Here is a 22970-nt window from a genome sequence, read left to right on the forward strand (position 1 = left end):
TGTTTTCCATAGTGGCTGCACCAAACTGCATTCCCACCAGCAGTGTAGGAGGGTTCCCCTTTCTCCACAGCCTCTCCAGCATTTGTCATTTGTGGATTTTTGAATGATGGCCATTCTGACTGGTGTGAGGTGATACCTCATTGTAGTTTTGATTTGCATTTCTCTGATAATTAGTGATATTGAACATTTTTTCATGTGCTTTTTGATCATTTGTATGTCTTCCTTGGAGAATTGCTTGTTTAGGTCTTCTGCCCATTTTTGGATTGGGTTGTTTATTTTTTTCTTATTGAGTCGTATGCACTGCTTATATATTCTGGAGATCAAGCCTTTGTCGGTTTCACTTGCAAAAATTTTCTCCCATTCCGTAGGTTTTCTTGTTTTATTTCTGGTTTCCTTTGCTGTGCAGAAGCTTGTAAGTTTCATTAGGTCCCATTTGTTTATTCTTGCTTTTATTTCTTCTAGGAGAAAATTTTTGAAATGTATGTCAGATAATGTTTTGCCTATGTTTTCCTCTAGGAGGTTTATTGTATCTTGTCTTATGTTTAAGTCTTTAATCCATTTTGAGTTGATTTTTGTATATGGTGTAAGGGTGTGTTCTAGCTTCATTGTTTTACATGCTGCTGTCCAGTTTTCCCAACACCATTTGCTGAAGAGACTGTCTTTATTCCGTTGTATATTCTTGCCTCCTTTGTCGAAGATGAGTTGACCAAAAGTTTGTGGGTTCATTTCTGGGCTCTCTATTCTATTCCATTGGTCTATATGTCTATTTTGGTACCAATACCATGCTGTCTTGATGACTGTAGCTCTATAGTATTGTCTGAAGTCTGGGAGAGTTATTCCTCCAGCCTCTTTCTTTCTCTTCAATAATGCTTTAGCAATTCTAGGTCTTTGGTGGTTCCATATAAATTTTATTATGATTTGTTCTAGTTCTGTGAAATATGTCCTGGGTAATTGGATAGGGATTGCATTAAATCTGTAGATTGCCTTGGGCAGTGTGACCATTTTAACAATATCGATTCTTCCAATCCAAGAGCATGGAATATCTTTCCATTTTTTAAAGTCTTCTTTAATTTCCTTCATCAATGGTTTATAGTTTTCTGTGTATATTTCTTTCGCCTCCTTGGTTAGATTTATTCCCAGATATTTTATTACTTTGGGTGCTATTTTAAAGGGGATTGTTTCTTTACTTTCTTTTTCTGTTGATTTATCGTTAGTGTAAAGAAAGGCAACTGATTTTTGAACATTAATTTTGTAACCTGCTACCTTGCTGAATTCTTCGATCAGCTCTAGTAGCTTTTTTTGTGGACCTTTTAGGGTTTTCTATATATAGTAACATGTCGTCAGCATATAATGACACTTTTACCTCTTCTTTTCCAATTTGGATCCCTTTTATTTCTTTCTCTTGCCTGATTGCTGTGGCTAGGACTTCCAGGACTATGTTGAATAGGAGTGGTGATAGTGGGCATCCTTGTCTTGTCCCAGATTTTAGTGGGAAGCTTTTGAGTTTTTCACCGTTGAGAACTATGCTGGCTATAGGTTTGTCATATATAGCTTTTATTATGTTGAGATATGTTCCCTCTATACCCACTTTGGCGAGAGTTTTTATCATAACTGGGTGCTGAATTTTATCAAATGCTTTTTCTGCATAGATTGAGATGATGATGTGGTTTTTGTCCTTTCTCTTGTTGATGTGATGTATTACATTGATTGATTTGCGTATGTTGAACCAGCCTTGTGTCCCTGGGATGAACCCCACTTGGTCATGATGTATAATCTTTTTTATGTGTTGTTGGATTCTATTTGCTAAAATTTTGGTGAGGATTTTGGCATCTATGTTCATCAGTGATATTGGCCTATAAATCTCTTTTTTTTGTAGTGTCTTTGCCTGGTTTTGGTATCAGGGTGATGGTGGCTTCATAGAATGAGTTTGGGAGTATTCCCTCCTTTTCAATCGTCTGGAAGAGTTTGAGAAGGACTGGTATGAGTTCTTCTTTGTATGTTTGGTAGAATTCCCCGGTGAAGCCATCCGGTCCTGGACTTTTATTTGTAGGGAGGTTTTTAATTGCTATTTCTATTTCCTTTCTAGTGATCGGATTGTTCAAGTGTTCAGTTTCTTCTTAATTCAGTTTTGGTGGACAGTATGTTTCCAGAAACTTGTCCATCTCCTCTAGGTTATCCAGTTTGGTTCCATATAGTTTTTCATAATATTCTCGTATGATATTCTGTATTTCTATTTTGTTTGTTGTAATTTCTCCATTTTCCTTTCTTATTTTGCTAATTTGTGCTCTCTCTTTTTTCTTCTTTGTGAGTTTGGCCAGAGGTTTGTCAATTTTATTTACTTTTTCAAAAAACCAGCTTTTGGTTTGGTTGATTTTTTCTATGGTGTTGTTAATCTCTATTGTATTTAATTCCTCTCTGATCTTTATTATTTCCTTCCTTCTGCTGCTTTTTGGGGCTTTTTGTTCTTCTTTTTCTAATTGATTCAGGTGGTGGGTTAACTTGTTTATTTGAGATTGTTCTTCTTTTTTGAGGAAGGCCTGTATCGCTATAAACTTCCCTCTTAGCACTGCTTTTGCTGTGTCCCATAGGTTTTGAGTGGTTGTGCTTTCATTATCATTTGTCTCAAGGTATTTTTTAATTTCAGCTTTGATTTCCTCATTGATCCATTGTTTTTTCAATAACATATTGTTTAATCTCCATGCTTTTCTTTTTTTCTCCTTTGTTTCTCTGTTGTTGATTTCCAGTTTCATGGCATTGTGGTCAGTAAAGATGCTTGAGATAATTTCTATCTTCTTAAATTTGTTGAGGTTTCTTTTGTGTCCAAGTACATGATCGATCCTGGAAAATGTTCCATGTGCACTTGAAAAGAATGTATATTCTATTTTTGGGGGGTGTAAAGCTCTGAAAATATCCACCAAATCTAGTTTTTCTATTGTAGTATTTAATTTCTCTGTTGCCTTGTTTATTTTCTGTCTGGAAGATCTGTCTAGTGATGTTAATGCAGTGTTAAGATCTCCAACTATGATTGTATTCCCATCAATATCCCCCTTTATCTCTGTTAGTAATTCTTGTATGTACTTAGGTGCTCCTATATTGGGTGCATATATATTAACGAGTGTAATATCTTCATCTTGTATCACTCCTTTAATCATTATAAAATGTCCTTCTTTATCTTTCTTTATGGCCTTTGTTTTAAAGTCTATTTTGTCTGAAATCAGTACTGCAACACCTGCTTTTTTGGCTTTTGCATTTGCATGGAATATCCTTTTCTATCCTTTCACTCTCAATCTATATGTGTCCTTCTCCCTAAAGTGGGTCTCTTGTATACAGCATATTGAAGGTTCTTGCTTTATTATCCACTCTGCCACTCTATGTCTTTTGACTGGAGCATTTAGTCCATTAACATTTACAGTAATTAATGATAGACGTGTGTTTATTGCCATTTTGAACTTATCTTTGCAGTTGAATTGGTATATCCTCTTTGTTCCTTTCTTCTTCCTTTTGTGGTTTGGTAATTTTCCTTTGTATTATCATGGATTTTATTTAATTTTTGTGACTCCCTTGTAAATTTTTGACTTGTGGTTACCCTTTTTTGTAAATCTATTAACCTATACCCGTTTTTATTAAACTGATAATAACATGATCTCAAACCCATCCTACTGTTAAAAAAATTTAAAAAAGAAAGAAAAAAAATTCTATATTTCCCTGCCTCCCTCTCCCACTCTCAGTGATCTGTATGTCTTCTTTTATAATTTCGTGTTTTCTTTATTTGTAATTCATGAGTTATCACCTTTCCAGTTGTACGTTTCTCATTTCTGTAGCATCCTGCTGCTTTTCTATTTAGAATAGCCCTTTCAATATTTCTTTTAGCATGGGTTTAGTGTTGCTAAACTCCTGCAGCTTTTTTTTGTCTGTGAAACTCTTTATTTCTCCTTCTATCCTAAAGGATAGCCTTGCTGGATAAAGTATCCTAGGCTGCATCTTTTTTTCACGCAGGGCTTTGAATATATCTTGCCACTCCCTTCTGGCCTGTAGTGTTTGTGTAGAGAAATCAGCTGAGAGCCTTATGGGGGTTCCCTTGTAATTCACTCTTTGCTTTTCTCTTGCTGCCTTTAGAATCATTTCTTTATCCTTGACTCTGGCCATCTTGATTATGATATGTCTTGGTGTAGGTCTATTTGGGTTCTTCCTGTTTGGGACCCTCTGAGCTTCCTGTACTTGGATATCTGATTCCTTCTTTAAGTTTGGGAAGTTTTCAGTCATGATTTCTTCAAAAACCTTCTCAATCCCCTTTGATCCTTCTTCCCCTTCTGGGACCCCTATTATGCGAAGATTGGGACGCTTTATATTATCCCATAGGTCCCTTATGCTATTATCATTATTTTTTATTTGCTTATCTTGTTGTTCTTCTGAATGGGTGCTTTCTGTTGCCCTGTCTTCTAGATCACTAATTCGTTCCTCTGCATTAACTAGTCGGCTTTGCGCAGCTGTTAGATCATTCCTCATCTCTGTCAATGAGTTTACCCATTTTGCTTGGCTCTTCTTTATAGCTTCAATTTCATTTTTGACATATTTTATTTCTCTAAGCACTATCTCTTTTAATTCCTTCATCAGTTTGATCACTCCTTTTTTGAAATCTTGATCTAGTAGGCTATCGATGTCTATTTCATTGAGCTTTCTTTCAGGGGATTCCTCTTGTTCTTTTAATTGGGAAAGGTTTCTCTGCTTCTTCATCTTGCTCATACCTCTCTGGCACTGTGGTTTATGGAGTATCAGTTGTCTATTTTGGATCTTAAGGATTTTATCTATTTAATGCCTATTTAGGAATAGAACTTAGAAAAAAAAAGAGAAAAAAAAAGAAAAAAGAAAAAAATAAGAGAGAGAGAGAAAGATTTTTAAAAGAAGGGAGAAAGAGGGTTTGAAAACAGTGTATAATGAATAATAGAAGAGCGGGTTGAAGCAGAGTATTAATCGGGTGGAGACATCCTTTTAAAACCCTTAAAAAAAAAAAGAAAAAAGGGGTGGGGAGATGAATATATGTGTTTGAAGCCTGTGTCTAATCAATAACAGGACATCAAAACCCAAGAGAAATAGAAATGAATTAAGAAGTAAAAATTAAGAGAGTAATTGAAAATAGAACAGGTAAAAACAGAGTAAAAAAAAACGAAACAAAAACAAAAACAAAAAACAACCCCCCTCAAAAAAAAAACAAAAAAAAAGGGGTTGTCGGTGTTCTCCTGGAGTCTGTGTGCTTTTAATGTGAAGTCCTTCTGTCTTCGTCCTGTTTTGGAAGCTCAGCTTGTTTTCATAGGCCCTCCGTTGGCGCCCTCTTCTGTGCTGCTCCCAGCACCTGTCGGCAAGCAGATCGCGCCTCCTCCTAACACGGGGTCAGATGCAGCTCTCCTCTGCTGCGGGCGGGCGGGTCACTGTCCCTCTGGATGCCGCAGACAGATGTTGCAGACTGGCCAGGCAGGAGGGCGGGTCGTGCCCCCTCCCAGCACCTCGGTCAGGGGTTGTGTTCCTGCCCGACAGGCGGGGGGCCGCTCTCCCCCTGCCTGCGCCGCCGGTAGCTCCGCTGCTCTGTGCGGCTGCGCGCTCTGCGCCGGCGCTCCGCCCCGTTCGGCGGTTCGGCGCTCCGCCCTGGTCGCGCTCCGCGGGTGGGCTCGGGGAAGGCTGAGGGGCAGCCTCGTTCCTGCTCCAAGCCAAGAGCGCCTGAGAATATGGCGGCTCTGCCTGGGCCCCGCCCCTCTTCCCCTGAAAAGTTTCCGCGTGTTTTCAGAGATGGGGGTATGCACCCTTCCCCCGAGAGCACATCAACCTTGCTGTTTTATGGAGGGCCCAGGTTGTTCCGTCCTGTACACCCACAGCCCCGGCGCCCAGCCCCTTGCAGTCCCCCGGAGCTGCCTCCGTGCAGCTGCCCCGTCCTCCGCCCGGCTTGTGCAGCCTGGCCCTGCCCGCCGCTGCTGGCCCGCGTCTCAGGCTGGGTGTCGGGGGGACGCTCTGTGCCCGTTTAACTTAGTTCTGTCAGACAAGGGCTGCTCTGTACAGATCCGAGCCTCGGAGGCTCCCCCTCCGTCCCGCTGGCCTCTCATTTGGAGAGGGGAGACCCAGCGAGCAAGCGCCAGTCCTCCTTTGCCGCTCCCTCCCCGCAGGACCCGTCCCGCGCTGCTTTGCCTTTTGTTCTTTCTTTTTTCCTTTTCTCCTACCAGATTTTTGGCGTCTTTATCTTTCGAAGAGGGCGATGATCTGTTGGAGTTCCGCAGGTGCTCTGGTTGGCTGAGTGGGTCTGTAGATGTGGGTCTTGGTGTATTTGTGGGAGAGGGTGACTTACAAGCGTCCTTCTACTCCGCCATCTTGCCTCTTCTCCAATAATAGGAATTATGCCAAGGAAAAAGCACACATGAGTTTCTAATAAAGTTTATAGCGCATTCTGTTAATTGTTCAACACAACTAATGTGACTTTGCCATTCAAGTTGCGATTAACACCCAGGTTAACAGTCACAAGTATGAAACAGATGGGGAAAGGTCCTCACACATGCTTAAATACGTATCATGTCTATGGTTTGACCTTATTAAATTAAAATAAAGTGGCCATCCAGAATTAAACTAACCTGGAAACCAAAGTCAAATCTTTCAGGGCCTCAATCCAAGATGAAGACGACAGGTCTGGAGTAGAGAACGCAGACCTGCCTGGTCCACGGGGGAAAAGATGACGTGTGCAGCGTGGAGGGCTAGCCGGTGTTGAGCGGCCACGGAGGCCCAGGGCACTGCCCCCGCTGTGACCCGTGGGCCTGACTGCCCAACAAGCCAAGAAGTTGTGCCTGGGGCAGAACTATCACCTTCTAAGATTAAAAAAATTTCAAAATGATAAAATTTCTTAACTCATACTGAAAAATTAGAAATTATGAGACTGTCCCTTCCTGCCTTATCAATCACACTCTAACAGCAACGATAGTCAGACCTTCAGGTGGCACTGTGAATCAGGCTAGGACCTTGAAAAGCTCAAATTCTTAGCGGCACAGGCTCTCCCCACTTCATCATGCTACTGTGGGCACGGTCAGGGAGGGTGAGGACAGGTGCTGGTCAGACAGTGAATGGCCCACGATCCAGAGAGACCTGGTGAAGCCCAACTTCTTGGGACTGCGTGGTACACCACTAAGGAGGAAGTCCAAACATGTACCTCGATTATTGAATTGGAAGACAATAATCAGACATGTGCGCCAAAAATAATACGTATTGTTTTAATTGAAGTACAGTCAGTTTACAATGTTGTGCCAATTTCTGGTGTATAGCATAATGCTTCAGTCATACACATAGATACATATACTCATTTTCATATTCTTTTTCATTATAGGTAACTACAAGATATTGAACACATTTCCCTGTGCTATACAGCAGAAAATTGTTGTTTATCTATTTTATATATTTTAGTTATTATCTGCAAATCTTAAACTTCCAGTTTATCCCTTCCCACCCCTTTTCCCCTCTGGTAACTGTAAGTTTGTTTTCTGTCTGTGAGTCTGTTTCTGTTTGGTAAATAAGTTCATTTGTGTTTTTTTTTTTTTTTGATTCTACATATGAGCGATATCGTATGGTATTTTTCTTTCTCTTTCTGGCTTACTTCACTTAGAATGACAATCTCCAGGTCCACCCATGTTGCTTTAAATGGTATTATTTATGCTTTTTATAAAATAGCTTCTTTTTCTCCTTCTCCTCCTCCTTCTTCTTCTTTTTTCAGAAAACTTGAAGGAATCACTGGATGCTAATCCACTAATTACAATCAGCCAAAAGGCTATTTGGGGAGGGGGCAGAATAAGGTGGAAAACCTGTGACCCAACTCAAGGGCACGAAGAATTACTGTCTGGGGATTTGGGAAATATAACTGATGACACACTGTCGTTTGGAATTGGGAGGTTCTGGAAGATTTCCCTTTTCCAGTATGGTCCCTGTGGACCAGCTGCTCCTGACATCGTTGTGGTTGTTCAAAGCTGGAGACTCAGCCCACGACATCTGACCCCTGGTGTTCTGGGTCCCAAATCAAAGGCTGCTCTTTGATGAGAAAGATAGATTTCCAGGACAAACGAGACTACCTCACTCCAAAGGCTCGTGTGAGACATAGAGGTGGCCCTTGAAAGCTTTTCCTCTGCTGGCTTTGTTCTAAAGGACAGTTGTGCAATATTGAACCATCCCTGTCTATGGGGAAAAGCTGGATAATTCTAGCATTTATTGCAGGAATCCTGGTTAATTCAAATTAAAAGTAGCATATTTTCTGCCAATGCTGGTATGCAAGCCACTGCACAGAAGAATGCAGAGATGCTAATTGATGGTAAGTTAAAAAAAATGGTGCACTTGGTAATGACAAAAAAAAAATTAACACCAAAGAAATACACTGAATGAATTAATGGCCCATCTAAGACTAATGAATGGTGGTCTCCCAATGGGGACAGTGAAAAATGCTCTTGCCCTAAGAATTGTTGGATCATACAGGATAATCATGATTGTTGGGATGTACAACCAGACCTCTCTCACCCACATTCCCATACTCACTTTGTCTTGGGTAAATAAAGGTCAAAATCAAGGGATACGATGCCCCAAGAAGTCTCTTAGCTGCTTCCAACCATTGATCAATCCATCAATCCAACCATCCACCATTAATTCACTCAGTCATTGATTGACCATCTACTATGTGCCAGACAATTTTAGGGACTGGGGATCCAGTTAGAGAAGAAGAAAGACAAGATCTCTTGCTCTTAAAGAACTTAAATTCTAGTTGTGGGAGACAGACTAAAAATAAACAAATGATCAAAGTAATTTCCGAAGAAAATGAAGTCCCCGGGGACAACGGAAGCAGAAAGATTTGGGTGGATCCCTGCTGGGCTAATTTAGTTTAAGTAATTGTGTAATAATTTTTTTCTTTTTTCTTGACTAGAGAATATACATACATTTATACCTTGATTCCTGAATGAGTGTATATCCCTTTTTGCCAACTGAAGGATGATTAAAAATATATGTAAATTGTTGGGGGGAGGGTATAGCTCAGTGATAGAGTGCATGCTTAGCATGCAAGAGATCCTGGGTTCAATCCCCAGTACCTCCATTTAAAATAAATAAATACATACATAAATAGATAAACCTAATTACTTTCCCCGAAAATAAAATATTATTATTATTATTATTATTATTATTATTATTATTATTATTATTATATTTTTATTAACCCAAAGCATGTAAATTCTTTTATTCAATGTTCTTAAAGACTTTTCTGCCTCTTGGTTACAACACCCCTTCCCCAATCTATTTAGACGGAGAGTTATGTCTTAGTTTACTGTTTTTGTCTGGTAAGGCTTATTACCATTAAACCTCAGGGAGTCTGTGAGTGAATTTCTTTATCAAGCTACAACTTTTGCCTTCTCAACTTACAATTGCTGGAGTGGAATGGCCTCCCAATTTCCAAATTTCAACCCTCGGCAGTGGGCACACTATTTTATTTGTCTTCCTCTAGTGGGAACAACAGCTCAGGGCCCCACGCCTGCTCTTGTAATGCAAGTAATATTGAGATATTGTTTGGATGTTGCATTTAACTAGGAAAAATGATTAGGTGGAATCCTTTAACCAACATCAGACTCTTGATACTCGAACGTTTCCGTCTCATCGTGAGCAAAAGAATCAAAGAGCAGTCTGGCCAGAGATGGGTGGAAACCCAATTTGCAGCAAATTTAAACTCTTCTAATACCCACTTGTCTGTACCTGCAAACTTTGAAGAATGACCCACACACTCTTTGTGTGACTATGGTGGTGGCCTTTCCATTTAATAATAAGAAACACACTCCAGGAAACTAGCTTAGCTACTAATTCTGGGAAAGATTGTAGATTTCATATTCAAAAAAGACACGAGCAGAGAAAACATAAGCAAACATTGGGAAGATTTAGAAGGTCAGGAGGAAGTGATGAACCTGAGATAACATAGCCAAGATTTCCTTTTAAAAGAGTTCCCCCCACCAAAAAGGGGGGATTTTAAGAAAATCTCTAATTCCTGTCCTCTCCAAGTTTCTAGAAGATAATGAAGTCATGAAAAGGGGAAAAAATTGATAATAGATACACCACTTTAGAGGAAAAACATCTGGCACGGCAGCAGAGACACACTGAATATTACAGAAACCCGAGTTAGTGAATTTGAAGATGAGCTTGAGAAGTTCTGCTAGAACACAGAGGGAAGTGGCAGCCAGCGAGCACGGAGGGCAAAAGGTGAGAGAATCAAGGAGAGCGGACACCGCAGATGCAATGCGCACACGTAGAGTGGAAACGGTCAGTATTAAACTTCTTGTTGTTTTCCCCTACGCTTCAGGTCTTGTCTGAGTTCCATGGAAAGCAGGGGAGTTCTTTGGTCAGGGATGGAATCTGGGAGAAGCTGGGAGTGTGGGGAAGGGAAGGGAGGCAGGGAACTCCTTCCAGATTGTAATGGAGCAGGACCCCACGGGGCCTTCCTGGGACAGACCCCCTCCCCATATCCTCTGCTGTAGCTCCTCTCTGAAGTATCTAGATAATACTATCTCATGCATATTTTCTGAGTTTTTTAGATGTTAAAAAACCCATAGAAGAATTGAACTACTCGATGATCATGATCACGTGGCCCCCAGACCTTCTGGTACCGAGGGATGGATGGTGTAGACTGCCCTGCTACCTCAGCATCAACCAATCAGGGAACTGTGCATGAGCTGATCATGCGCCCTGGACACTCGTCTCTCACTGGGCCTTTAAATATGCTTTGCTGAATTGCTCTGGGGAGTTCGGGGTTTTCCTGGGCATGAGCCACCCCATCTTCCTTGCTCAGCCCTGCAGTAAACCTTTCTCTGCTCCAAACTCTGATGGGTTGTTTGGCCTCATGGTGCATCCGGCACTGGAACTTGGTACTTGGTATTACATTTGGTAATAAGATGGCAGAGATGTGGTGATATCCAGAATTATTGGATCAAGACAAAAGACCTAATGTAATCTCACCAAAGTTACCATGGAGACAGTCCTGAACACCCCTAGAAGATGGGGAATTTCAACAATACCCTTCAATTTACATCAAATGCATTCTGGTTGAATTATTAAAATGTGGCAAATAGAATCATTTAAAATCCCAGAAGACGATATGGGTCAACATTTATATAATTTTGGCTTGGGCAAGACCTTTTAAATATAATACCAATCAAGAAGCCATGAAGGAAAACACATATAGATTTGTCTACTGAAATTTTAAAAATTTCTATATGTGAAAAATCCCAGATAAAAACCTAAAAGTCCAATGACCAACCCCAAGACACAATCTGGATTCCATGCCAATCAAAGAGTTATTACTCTTAACATATGAAAAGCTCTTATTGATTAATAAGGAAAAGTGGAATATCTCCCAAAAGAAAATGGGCAAAGGACAGAAATAATCACATCACAGTAAAAATAAAATTGCTGAGAAACATGAAAACGTGTTCAATTTCAATGCTCAAAAAACACAGGCAAAACAACTGTGAAGTGTGATCTTTGCTGATTCACTTTGCAAAACCGTGTGTGCGCACGTGTGTGTGCGGATGTGAGGGAAAGAGGCAGCGCGAGAGAGACTGGGTGTAGCAAGGACGCGGGAAGACACACTCTCCCGGAGTGTGTTGGTGGAGTTAATTTGTAACATATTCTGAAGGACAATTGGATAGATGCAGCCAAAGTCTTTCAATGGCATCGCTTAGCTAATAAAAGGAAATATGTCTCTCATCTCGGCAATAGCCCTGCTCTCACCCCTCTTCTCTACTGTTTCAGCTTGCCTGCGGCTGCAGACACAGAGTAACAGCAGGAAAGACAACTCCAGCCTCCCTCAGGCCTTCCTCACTTCTCCCGGACCCTGTCTGACCTCCTCGTCTTCTACTCTCTTACTCACCGCAGCGCAATGACGTACCTAGTTTGAGCTGTTTGAGAGAATCCTGTTTAATCAGTTTTAATGGGATTTCATTTCATTAGGGACACTTGGCCTGAATCACTCTCCTCTTCTCTGGGATTTTTTAGAAGGAATCGCTCCGCTGGTTAAAGTTGGCCGAGTTTTCTGGAGCCAAATTTATAAGAAGGGAAGGGGACTCTCTTCTTTAGAGTTCCCTTTGTCCTCGCGTTCAGTGAACGACTGCCCCACTGCACTTCACGGTGAATAGCATCCTCTTGCCCCTAGAACAGGGAAGACCGTTGTTTTCAAATGTGTTTGAGCTGAGATAATAGTGTGTCAGTGTCTGGCCCTGGGCGGTCATTTCCCACTTGGGAAAGTTGGAGACAGCCAGGCTGGGCTTTGGAGGAGGCCCCTGAAAATGCCGGCAGCTGCTCTCCTTTGAAGACCCAGGGATGAACTTTTCCTGGCCTCCCAACTCAGCCCGGCGCAAAGGAAAAAGCAGCCTAGGTTGTCAGCTAGGAGAAGAGGTTTTTGTTTATTTTGTACCAACCCTTGTTGACAGGGGGCCCTAAACAGAGCCTGTGGGAGTGGGTGGAGTTCTGAGACTCTCCTGAGTGTGAGGGTCCCAGCCACGGGACGTGGGACATGAGACATGGAACATGGGGGTGTGGGTAACGCTACCCAGGTGGGAGCAGCCTCCCACACAAGAGTCAGCCAACATCGAAGCCGTTTATGACAGCCGATGCTCAGAGTCTAAATGGTTTATGCACAAGGATCTTTGCAAGACACACATTTACACAAATAAATACCATACGATAAAATTAGAACAAGTGTGTTGGTGGCTGTCAACATGGGTATGAATGGGAAACTGAAGAAAAATATGATTTATTGAAAAATATTTTTTAATACAGGTCTCTGCCTTTTCCAGAGTGTGTTTCTTGATGATACAAAATGATTCTGGTGGGAGGGTACAGCTCAGTGGTAGAGCACGTGCTTAGCATGCACAAGGTCCTGGGTTCAATCCCCAGTAACTCCATCACACACACACACACAAAATAAATAAATAAACCTAATTACCCCCTAAATTTGAAATTAAATAAAATAAGATTTAAAAAATAAACTTTAAAAAAGGCAAAAAAAAAAAGATTCTGTACAAGGCCTGTGGGCTATTAAATAGAAAGGCCGTCATCTCAGTCACACACACACAAATGTGTCCATCTAGAAGGTGGAATCCTTGTGCACTATTGGCAGGAACATAAAATGTGCAGCTGCTCTGGAAAACAGTGTGGCAGTTCCTCAAAAACTGAGTCTGAATTACCATATGCCCAGCAGTCCCACATCTGGGTATTATCCCGAAAGAAGTGGGAGCAGCAGCGTGTTGAAGAGATACTTGTCCACCCGTGTCCACAGCACCACTACTGACGGTAGCCACGTAGTGAAAGCAACCCGTGTCCACTGATCAGTGAATGGACAGACAAACGTGCTTGCACTTACAACGGAATATTATTCAGCCTTAAAGAGGAGGGAAATTCTGATATTTTCAGCAACATGGTTGGACCTTGAGGACAATATGCTAAGTGAAATAAACCTACAAAAAGACAAATACTGTGTGGTCCCACTAACGTGAGGGACCTGGGGTCATCACATTCACAGAGACAGAAAGTAGATGGTGGTTGCCAGGGCCTGGGCAGAGGGGAAATGGGGAGTCTTAATGGGCACAGAGTTTCAGTTTGGGAAGATGAGAGTCCTGGAGGTGGATGGTGGCGATGACTGGACAACAGTGTGAGTGCACTTCATGCCCCTGAACTGAAGGGTGATCAGGATAGTAAACATTATGTGCGTTTCACTGCAGCGCTCAGGTGAGTTTTCCCCACACGTGGCAAAGTCTCAAGCAACCGATGGAGTTAGGTTATCTCTGACCTGTGACTCCCATCCGGTTATTTCGCTTCCCCTGCAAATCTCAGCGGAAGTCCGCCTTGGGTCCCGGACAAGGTCTGGCCTCCCTGGGGCACTTGTTTCTCCTTCTGGGCTGCCGATTGTTAAGCAGGCACTCTGTCAGTCCTTGTGCTGGCTGAGTGTGTGCGAGTCACCATTTTAACCTAACTCCTTGTTGAACGCGTTCTCTTCTGCTACAGCTTGAACTCCGTGACCCAGGAATAGCATCTTCTTGTCCCATGTTGACTCTCTACGCCCAGTACAGGACATGCGCACAGTGGACATTTCATAAGCACTGGTCAAATAAACGCTGCTGTGAACATCAATAAGGCGTCTACTTTTGCACTACCCCGTAGATTTTAATCCCTTTTTCCTTGCGCCCTGTGATTGGCAGAGGTTTTTCAATAAGACCTACAGACCACATTGAGAGGAACAGTTCTAAAACTAGAAGCTCCTAAAACTATTCATGGCAAATTCCTTTTAGCTGCTCTCAGTCTTGTCAGAATCTCCAACATTCATCTCTGGTAGATTCTGGTGGGTTTGAGCCCTGGCCTTGTGTTTTGCCAGGGCTTCCCAGCATCGAAATATAAATGGGAAACAACCATGAATGTCCTTCCAGGTATTTTGTTGCAATATCTTTCTCCAAGAGAAGAAAAGGCTCACACCTTGGAGTGCACAATAGCCAAATATAGGTTATCTTGATTTAGATTGACCCCCAAAGGGTGCCATGAAGTCTGGGGTTCACCAAAGGTCTGTAGATGGAAGAGAATGTATGTTTCCCCCTGGACATTCCTTTTCCTCTGCTCTTGTAGCTGCTCTGGCTGGTCCCACTGTGGTGACAGCTCATGCCTCAGCCACGGGCTAGCCTCACAGTACATCAGATATTTAAAGGGGTTTGTATTCTTGTGGCTTTAGTCCCAGAAGCAGCTGTCAGAACACATTAGTTCAGTTAATCAAAGCTGGCCATTTAAAACTTTGTTGGTTAATACTTGATTTTTTTTTAGTAGTTTCTGAGGTTAGTGAGAAACATTCTTGCTCTTCTGTTTAATCACATGACTTGGTTTAGTTGTAACGTATGCAATCTTCTTTTCCATCCTCAATACCAGAACTTTTGTTTTATAAAAGTATCTCAAAAAAGAAGACGTGTTATTTATTCTGTCACATTTTCAAGTAATTATTACCAGATTTTTATTATCATCACCTGATTTAAACCAATAAAAACAAATAGTCCATTGGATCCAATTGCTTTCCAATTTTTAATGACTATTGGGTGAACTGAACTACAGTTGCTTCTTTCTTAATGAGTCAAGAGAGCTTGAACCTTCAGTGACTGAGGAAACCGCAAGTGCTCCCATGCCCTTTTTTCTTTTAAACTACAGTTTGTTTGCTTTCATAGAATAGGAGCTTGCAAGATCTTTCTTTCATTGGCTATTAACTGGCTTGATTAGTAATTATATTGTATTTTACCCTGGTTAGGAAAGTACATTTCACTTGAACAAAATGGAATGGTAGTTATTTGCTTCAGTTACTGGATCAAACGTGGTTAAGAAAGACCCCAAATTATGTTTAAATACAATAAATATTGATTTAAAATGATTAAATATTATTGTGAATTGTTCTTTAAAGCTGATTAGATCTTTAAAATGTACTTAACTGAATTTTGTTTTTTAACAGCATGCATACATACGTGTGTGTGTGTGTGTGTGTGTGTGTGTGTGTATGTGTGAGATGCACATTAAAAGCAAGGAAATGGGAGGGACAAAAATCTGGAATAGTTGTTACTTTGTCCAGATGGGGGCTGGACCAGGGATGAGGTCAAGAAGAAAATCTTTATTGGCGACCCATCTATCACATATGCATGTACTTTTATATACACCAAATACTGCCTAACGAATATTTTCTAAAAAATACACACATGGACAGTAAATGGAGGAAATGCCCAAATTATGAAGAAGAGCATTAAAAATTACCACTACCTGGAAACTGAACTCTATTCCTCTTTTAACTGTTTTGGATGAAAGTGTTTCTATAATGCCTTAAATTTTTTCTTGCTTTCCAAAAGAGTACTTAAAAAGTACTCGAACCCTGTTTTTATGATTTCTGGTGGTTTCAGGTGTAAAAATTATTGTGTGGTTCTCTAGGGTACTGATGGCCTCAGGGCCTCCAGCCCTGCTCCTGGACCTTCCCGTGTGAAGTGTCCCCGGGCTGCACGGCGTGTGGGGTTAGTTTCCAGTGCGTTTGTTTTCTTAGATTGTTGTGGGATGTCTCATCACTACCCTCTTTTTAAAGTCCTCTTTAACCTCTGGTCCCATATTTAACAGGCATCCTTTTTTTTTTCCCCCTTCCCAAAACCCTCTCTCATCTGCCTGCTTCTCCAGCTCCAGCTCAGGCCAGCACTTGGGGCTCCATGCCTCCGGCCACCCATCCTTTCTCTCCTGCCCGGCTCTGCCCACAAGGTCGAGGTTGAGCACCCATGGCTGCTCTGCCTGCCTTCCCCCCTCCTGCACACGCTGCACCTCAACCACCCACGGCATTGCCCCCAGACCAGCTGCTATCTCCCCACGAAACACACTTTCTCCTTTGTCTGTGGATTCCATGCACTGGAGCTAAGTGTCAGCTCCCTGGGTGGTGGGGAGACACGTCCCCGCTCAGCAAGCAGGACCAGCTCTGGTTGGGGGGCCCCAGCCCACCCTTCCTGCTCGTTCTTGCTCTGTACACCATGCTGTCATTACCCAGCTCTTTCCTCCACCCACCTTGTTCATCCTGTCTGGGCGCCTGATGTGACTGGTTAGTAGTCCGTGGTTAGCCCTCTGGTGCGGCGGGCCATTGCAGGGTATAACCCCAGTTTGTTGTGTTTGAACTGGGCCCCTGCTGGGTTGTGAACTAGGGGGCTCAGGGCCTGGGGGGGCTCTACGCCTCCGGCTGTCCCTGACCCCAGGAGTTCTGCCTGACGTGAAAATCGTCACTGAGCATCTGTGGCTACATCCCTTGTAACATTCCACATGCTTTCCTGGGCGTGAGAGATGGCTTTAGGAAACGTGCAAGCAAGATATGAAGATACGGGCCTTTTCAGAATTCTTATCAAAATCTAAAGATGATAAACATTTTTGTCATTGGGAGTAAAGATCTCCATGAGAAACGCTGTCTGCAGGAAGCCCTCAGGACCCCTCAGTGGAGACATCTGGAGCCGAGAAGGGAGTTCTGGGCCAGAACCATTGACCTGGAAATCCCAGCTGGCACCTGGTGTTCAGAGTTACTGCTTTTTAAGAGTTTCTGGGCCCACAAGCACTGAAGTGACCGAATGCCCAACAGCACTGGGATGGAAAGCACCAGTTCCCACAGTGCAGCCAGACTGGTTTCCAGGATTAGCATCCTCTGCCCACACAGTCGCTTTGTAACAGAGCCCTGGGTCTGGGTTACGGAGTGTGTCTCTTTCAATAAGGGGCCAGAGGGGAGATTGCTTGGTGTCAGAGGGCCCTGGATTAGCCGGAGAGGGTGGGCCTGGGGAGGGAGGAGAGGCAGCCCAGGGACAAGGGACCCTGGGACGTGGCTGCTTCAGTTTTGCCAGGGCCAGCCGTGTTTGAGGTGGTGTCCCCACGGGCTCCCAGCCTAAGGAAAAGCACTCGCGGTGCAAGATTTGTTGCCCTCCGGGCGGGGTGGGGAAGACCCAGATGAAGGCACACGGGTGCCACACAAACCTGACAATCACAGCAGCCGGAGAGTGATGGACGAGTGTGTCTCTGACTCTGCATCTTCTTGCCTTAAAGCAATTGTTGCCAGAGACATCTGAAAGTAAACTTGAACCCAAGACCCATTTGTCTGACGACAAAGTAGATTCAGACTGTTGTGGGAAAGAAGCCTTTGCCAAGTCACTTTTGATTCCAGGACTTAATGGGGGTCACTCAGGCTCGCAGCTCTAGGGTCCCGGTTACCCATGGATCCTGTGCTAAGACCTGCCGAACAGGGCAAAGGGAAGAGAGTTTTATTCTTGGGGTTTGATCAGGGTATTGGGTTACACACCGTGTCCTGTTCATCAGGGCTTGTGTGAGAGAAATACAGAAAATTCTATGTTTTGTTTCAAATGTCAGCATTGGGCTGAGGAGAAGCTCACGCAACCGGCCTCTGCTGAACCAGTTTGCAGGATTACCCCTCTGTGAGGGCTAATTTCGTGTGAACTTGACCGGGCCCTGGGGTGCCGACTGAACATTAGTCCTGGGTGCATCTGTGAGGGTGTTTCTGGAGGAGCTCGGCGCTGGAAGCGGTGGCCTCAGTCAAGGAGATGCCCTCCCGGCCTGAGTGGGCGTCATTCAGTCCCTCGAGGGCCTGGGCCGAACAGGAAGCGGAGGAAGGAAAACAGCCCCCTGCCCGCCGGCCTCCCTTCCTGCCCAACGGTTGAGCTGGAACACCTGTTTTCTGCACGTGGACTGGGAGTTCCTGTGTCGGCTGCCCTGGTCCTCAGGCCTTCAGACTTGGACTGAATGGTACTGGCTTTCCTGGGTCTCTAGCTTGTCGACAGCAGATCGTGGGACTTCTCAGCCTTTGTAATCATGTAAGCCAAAATTTCCTTTAGCGTGTGTGTGTGTGTGTGTGTGTGTGTGTGTTCTGTTTCTCTGGGGAACTCTGACTGGCACACTTCCCCTCTGTGAAACCAGCTGACGAACCCTCAGCTTGGCTTGGTGGCCCCATTCTGGCGTGTTCACCCATCTACACCTGCTAGTTGAGTTACAGGCTGACCAAGGGTCAGTTAGACTTGTTCCTAAATCTATGTCTTCTCTTGAACTTGGTATTGTAGCGAGCAGCCCACTGCCCTTTCACTGACAGGTTGCCTCTCAGAGTCTGCACGGCCAACCTATTTCTTTTCCTCAAGGGTGCTGGGGACTTTGGGGATCACCAGGCCCCAGACACACCCTGAGGCTGCTGGGTTCCAGGAGGTCGGCAGCCCAGCCCACCTCCGGGCGTAGTTGGGGGACCTATGGGAGGCCACGTCCACGAATGCACTGACGTGATGTTAGCTGTTTTTCTTCTTTTTAATCTGACTTCTTACCTGTTTGCCTGACTGTAAAAAATGGTGTTGAATTCCAGACACACAGAAAAGGAATGTGGAGTTTAGATTGTTAATAGTATTCGCCTCTCTGTGTTATTTTTTTTAATTGAAGTATAGTTGATTTATTATTTGTAGATTTTGTGTGTGTGTGTGTGTGTGGACATTTTCTGGGCCCCTATAGCATTTACTTTTTAAAAATACTGTATTTTTAATCATTTAGTTTTTAAGACCTTATTTTGAAATAACTATAGATTTACAGGAAGTCTCAAAGATAGCACAGAGACGTCCTGGATTCCCTCCAGCTGGTTTCCCCCAACAGTTTTCGTTTTGTCTGATTAGAGTATAATATCAAAACCAGGAAACTGACATTGGTGCAATGTGTGAGAATATTTCGGTGTCATTTTATCACATGGGCAGATTTATGTAATCACTACCATCATTAACCACTAATCTGTTTTCCATCTCAATAGTTCTTCCGTTCATGAATGACTGAGATTGGCTTTTACCGCTCAGCGTAATGCCCTTGAGATCTGCTCCAGTTGTGTGTGTATTGTTGCTTTGTTGCTTTGTCTTGTTGGGGAGTATTTCTTGGTATGAAGGACCTTTTGGTTATTTCCAGATTTTGTCTATTACAGATAAAAACTGCCATAAGCAATTGTGTATGAAATTCTGTGTGAACATGTGTTTCCCTTCTTTGGGATAAATGCCTAGGAATGCAATTACTAGGTGATGTTGCAAGCGCATGTTTAGTATTTAAAGAAACTATTTTTCAGAGTTAATCATTTATTTTTAAAAACAGCATGAACATGCCATGCACATGCACGTCAAAACATAGAAGTGCAAGAATTACAGAAAAATCTAAAGTCTTTCCTCGTGCACTGCCCAGTCTCAGACCGCCTCCCCCTAGATCATTAGATGTACATCCCCTCCTTCTTACATTACTCTTCCAAAGCTCATCTTTGCCCTTCATCGTGGAAGTCTTTCTATGGAGGAGCTAGAAATCATTTTCATTCCTTTTTAACTGATAAGTCAATACACCATAGTTTATGTAAGCATTTTTCATATTTAAGGATTTTTGTTATTTCCAATTTTTGCTGTCATCAACAAATGACACAAATGAATACTTCTGAGATGGTTCTGTGCACACATTTGTGTTTCTCAAAGATAGAGACCTAGGAGTGAGATTGTTGGGTGATAGATATGCACGTTTCTAATGTTGATGGACGCTGACAAATTGCTTTTCTAAAGAATATACCAATTAATACTACTGCTAGCGAAGCATGAAAGTTTCTTCATCTCTGCATACACACTTGATATTTTCCATTTTATTGTGCTGTTAATTTTATTAATTAATCCAATGAATAAAAATGTTTCACTGGTATTTGTATTTCCCTGATTAACAATGAGAATACACATGTTTTATTTTCAATAACTTAACCTTTTTTTGATGCTACTTCTATAAATAACTTGGTATTCTTGGACCATTATTGTTTTCTAATGGAGTGTTTAAAGGATTGTCTTTTCCTTACTGATTTTTAGTAGCTCTTTATTTCCTTTTTTTTTTTTAAGGAAATGCAAATTTATTATTTTTTAAATTAAAGTATAATTGATTTACAATGTTGGTTAGTGTCAGGTGTACAGAAAAGTGATTTAGTTTTAAATATATTCTTTTTCAGATTCTTTTCCATGATAGGTTATTACATGATATTGAATATAGTTCCCTGTGCTCTACAGTAGCTCCCCATTATTTATTTATTTATACATAGTAGTGTCTGTTAATCCCACACTCCTAATTTATTCCCCCTGCCATTTCTTTTGGATATTAATCCCTTGAATGCTTTATATATGTTGCAAATCTTTTCTCAAGCCTGTCACTCATGCATTAAATTTATTCTTGGGGTGTGTGGTACCCCAAGTGTACAACACACCTAGCTTCATTTAATTTAGTCCTGTTTTGGGTAGTCACATTGATCAATCAATCTTTCACATGGCTCTTAGATTCTATTCTTGCCTAAAAAGTTCTCCTTATTTCAAATCATGGAAACACTCCCTTATATCTTTTTTTTTTTTTGATTCATCCAGTAATATTGATGGTGTCCATGCCTTAAGATTCCAAAGTATAAATCCTAGGAATATTTTTTTTTGTTTTTGTTTTTGTGGGGGAGGTAATCAGGTTTGTTATTTGTTTTTAGAGGATGTACTGGGGATTGAACCCAGGACCTTGTGCATACCAAGCATGCATTCTACCACTTGAGCTATATCCCACCCTCTCTTATATCTTTTCTAATGTTGTTGATCTGCTAACTACTGGAGCCAATGCTAGATGCTCCAGGCAGCACCTTAAATCTAGAATCTTGGCTCAGAATACACATACCAATGAATGTGACCTGATCCATTATTATGTTTCAGCCTCCTGAGCTTAGGATCATAATTCATTCCCAAACTATTCCCTGGATTTCTGCCGATATAACTTACAAAATCTTGAAATTCTTTTCATGTGTAAGCTCTCTCTTTCCTAGATAGACTTCTGAATTCTTCCCTTGAGACATTCTAGAATCTACTCTGCACACATCTGGGGGCAATGATTGGTCTTGAGGAGTACTGGCATCCCCTCTTAAGGCACCTACATAAGATGAGGTCATGAAAAGTGTTCAAGGAAGAGAAGACTGCAGGACCTGGTCCCATATGCAGATTTTTATACAGCAGTACAACAAACTCCATTTGGTTATTGATCAAGCTTAATAGTGTTCAAAAGAAGTCAGGTTGAATTGAATGGGTTTTATGATGAGCGTAGGAACCTCTGATTCTGGGCTTGTTTTATCAAAGCAGGCCAGAGTAGCTCTCTCTTCTTAATTTAGTGGGGTGTCTAGTTTCTTGACTTGGAGGTAAATAATCTTTTCTTTGTTTTTTCTTGATCTGCAATGATAAAAATGGAGAGGGGAGAAAGAAATTATAAGGAGCAGAAAACTGAAAGTTAATAAGTAAGTGGAATAACAAATGAGTATAAATTTTGTCCAGGGTCCATCTTGCAGTGTCCCTAGTGGTCACGCTCAAACAGAAAATGGACAGAGCTTGGTGAATAGCTAATGTGGATGGAGCAGTTCTTAAACTGTCTTCTAGGAGTGGGACTGGCCTACATACCTTATTTAAGGTGTTTCAACCCTCTCTGTAATAGAGACTGTTAGAAATGTCTAAATTTAATTTTATATCAATTAAAAATGATGCCTGCAAAATCTAGACACTGTTATCATTAGTTCTGCAAAAGGAATTTGAGAAATTATTTTTTTACCAAAGTTTATTTATTTTTCAGCATTCAACAAGTAAAAGAAATAAATTAAAAATCTGCTGACATCATAAGTTTTCTCAACATCTTGCCTGTATGAACACCGGGATGTTGCTGATACTCATTGCTGAAATGCTGCTTTCTGCATTTTGCTGTTCCCAGCTGTGCCCTCCTGACATGTTTCTCTTGGTAATATACAAATCAGGAGCAAGCCTGCTCCTGGGTCTGCCAGCTACCCACAGAATCCCTGTCACTCAGATATACTTAGTCTTGTCTCAGCTTCTGGACCAGTCTGAGCTGGGGAGAGTAGCAGCAGCTCACTTGAATCACCCAGTGGTACTGGGATCCTCTCAGGAGCCAGATGTGTGGGCCCAAGCACGTCTGCAGAGCTCCCTGGGTCTCCATGCCAACAGCAGCAACAACAGCACCAATAACAGCAATGGCAACAGGACCAGCAGCAGCAGCAACAGCAACAACAGCAACAATAGCAACAACAGCAACAACAGCAATGGCAACAACAGTCACAACAACAGCAGCAGCAACAGCAGCAACAGCAATGGCAACAACAGCAGTAACAGCAACAACAGCAATGGTAACAACAGCAGCAGGAGCAATAACAGCAACAGAAACAATAGCAGCAGCAACAGCAACAACAGCCATAACAACAGCAGCAGCAGCAATAGCAACAGCAACAACGGCAACAGCAGCAGCAACAGCAACATCAACAACAGCAGCAACAGGAACAATAGCAGCAACAGGAACAATAGCAGCAACAGGAACAATAGCAGCAGCAACAGCAG

At 42.3% G+C, this 22970-nt stretch overlaps 1 protein-coding gene across 1 annotated transcript in view; it reads right to left on the minus strand.

The window, feature by feature from the left end:
* Window positions 1-21715: 21715 nt before the first annotated feature.
* SLC22A2 (solute carrier family 22 member 2) overlaps window positions 21716-22970 on the minus strand; it is a 34989-nt gene continuing 33734 nt past the window's right edge. The window contains exon 11 of the mRNA XM_072966344.1: window positions 21716-21803. Coding sequence (XP_072822445.1) covers window positions 21737-21803 — 67 coding nt within the window. The 3' untranslated portion in view covers window positions 21716-21736. The remainder of the gene's footprint in view (window positions 21804-22970) is intronic.

The sequence above is a fragment of the Vicugna pacos genome, chromosome 8 (genome assembly GCF_048564905.1).
Source record: "Vicugna pacos chromosome 8, VicPac4, whole genome shotgun sequence".
NCBI lineage: Eukaryota > Metazoa > Chordata > Mammalia > Artiodactyla > Camelidae > Vicugna > Vicugna pacos.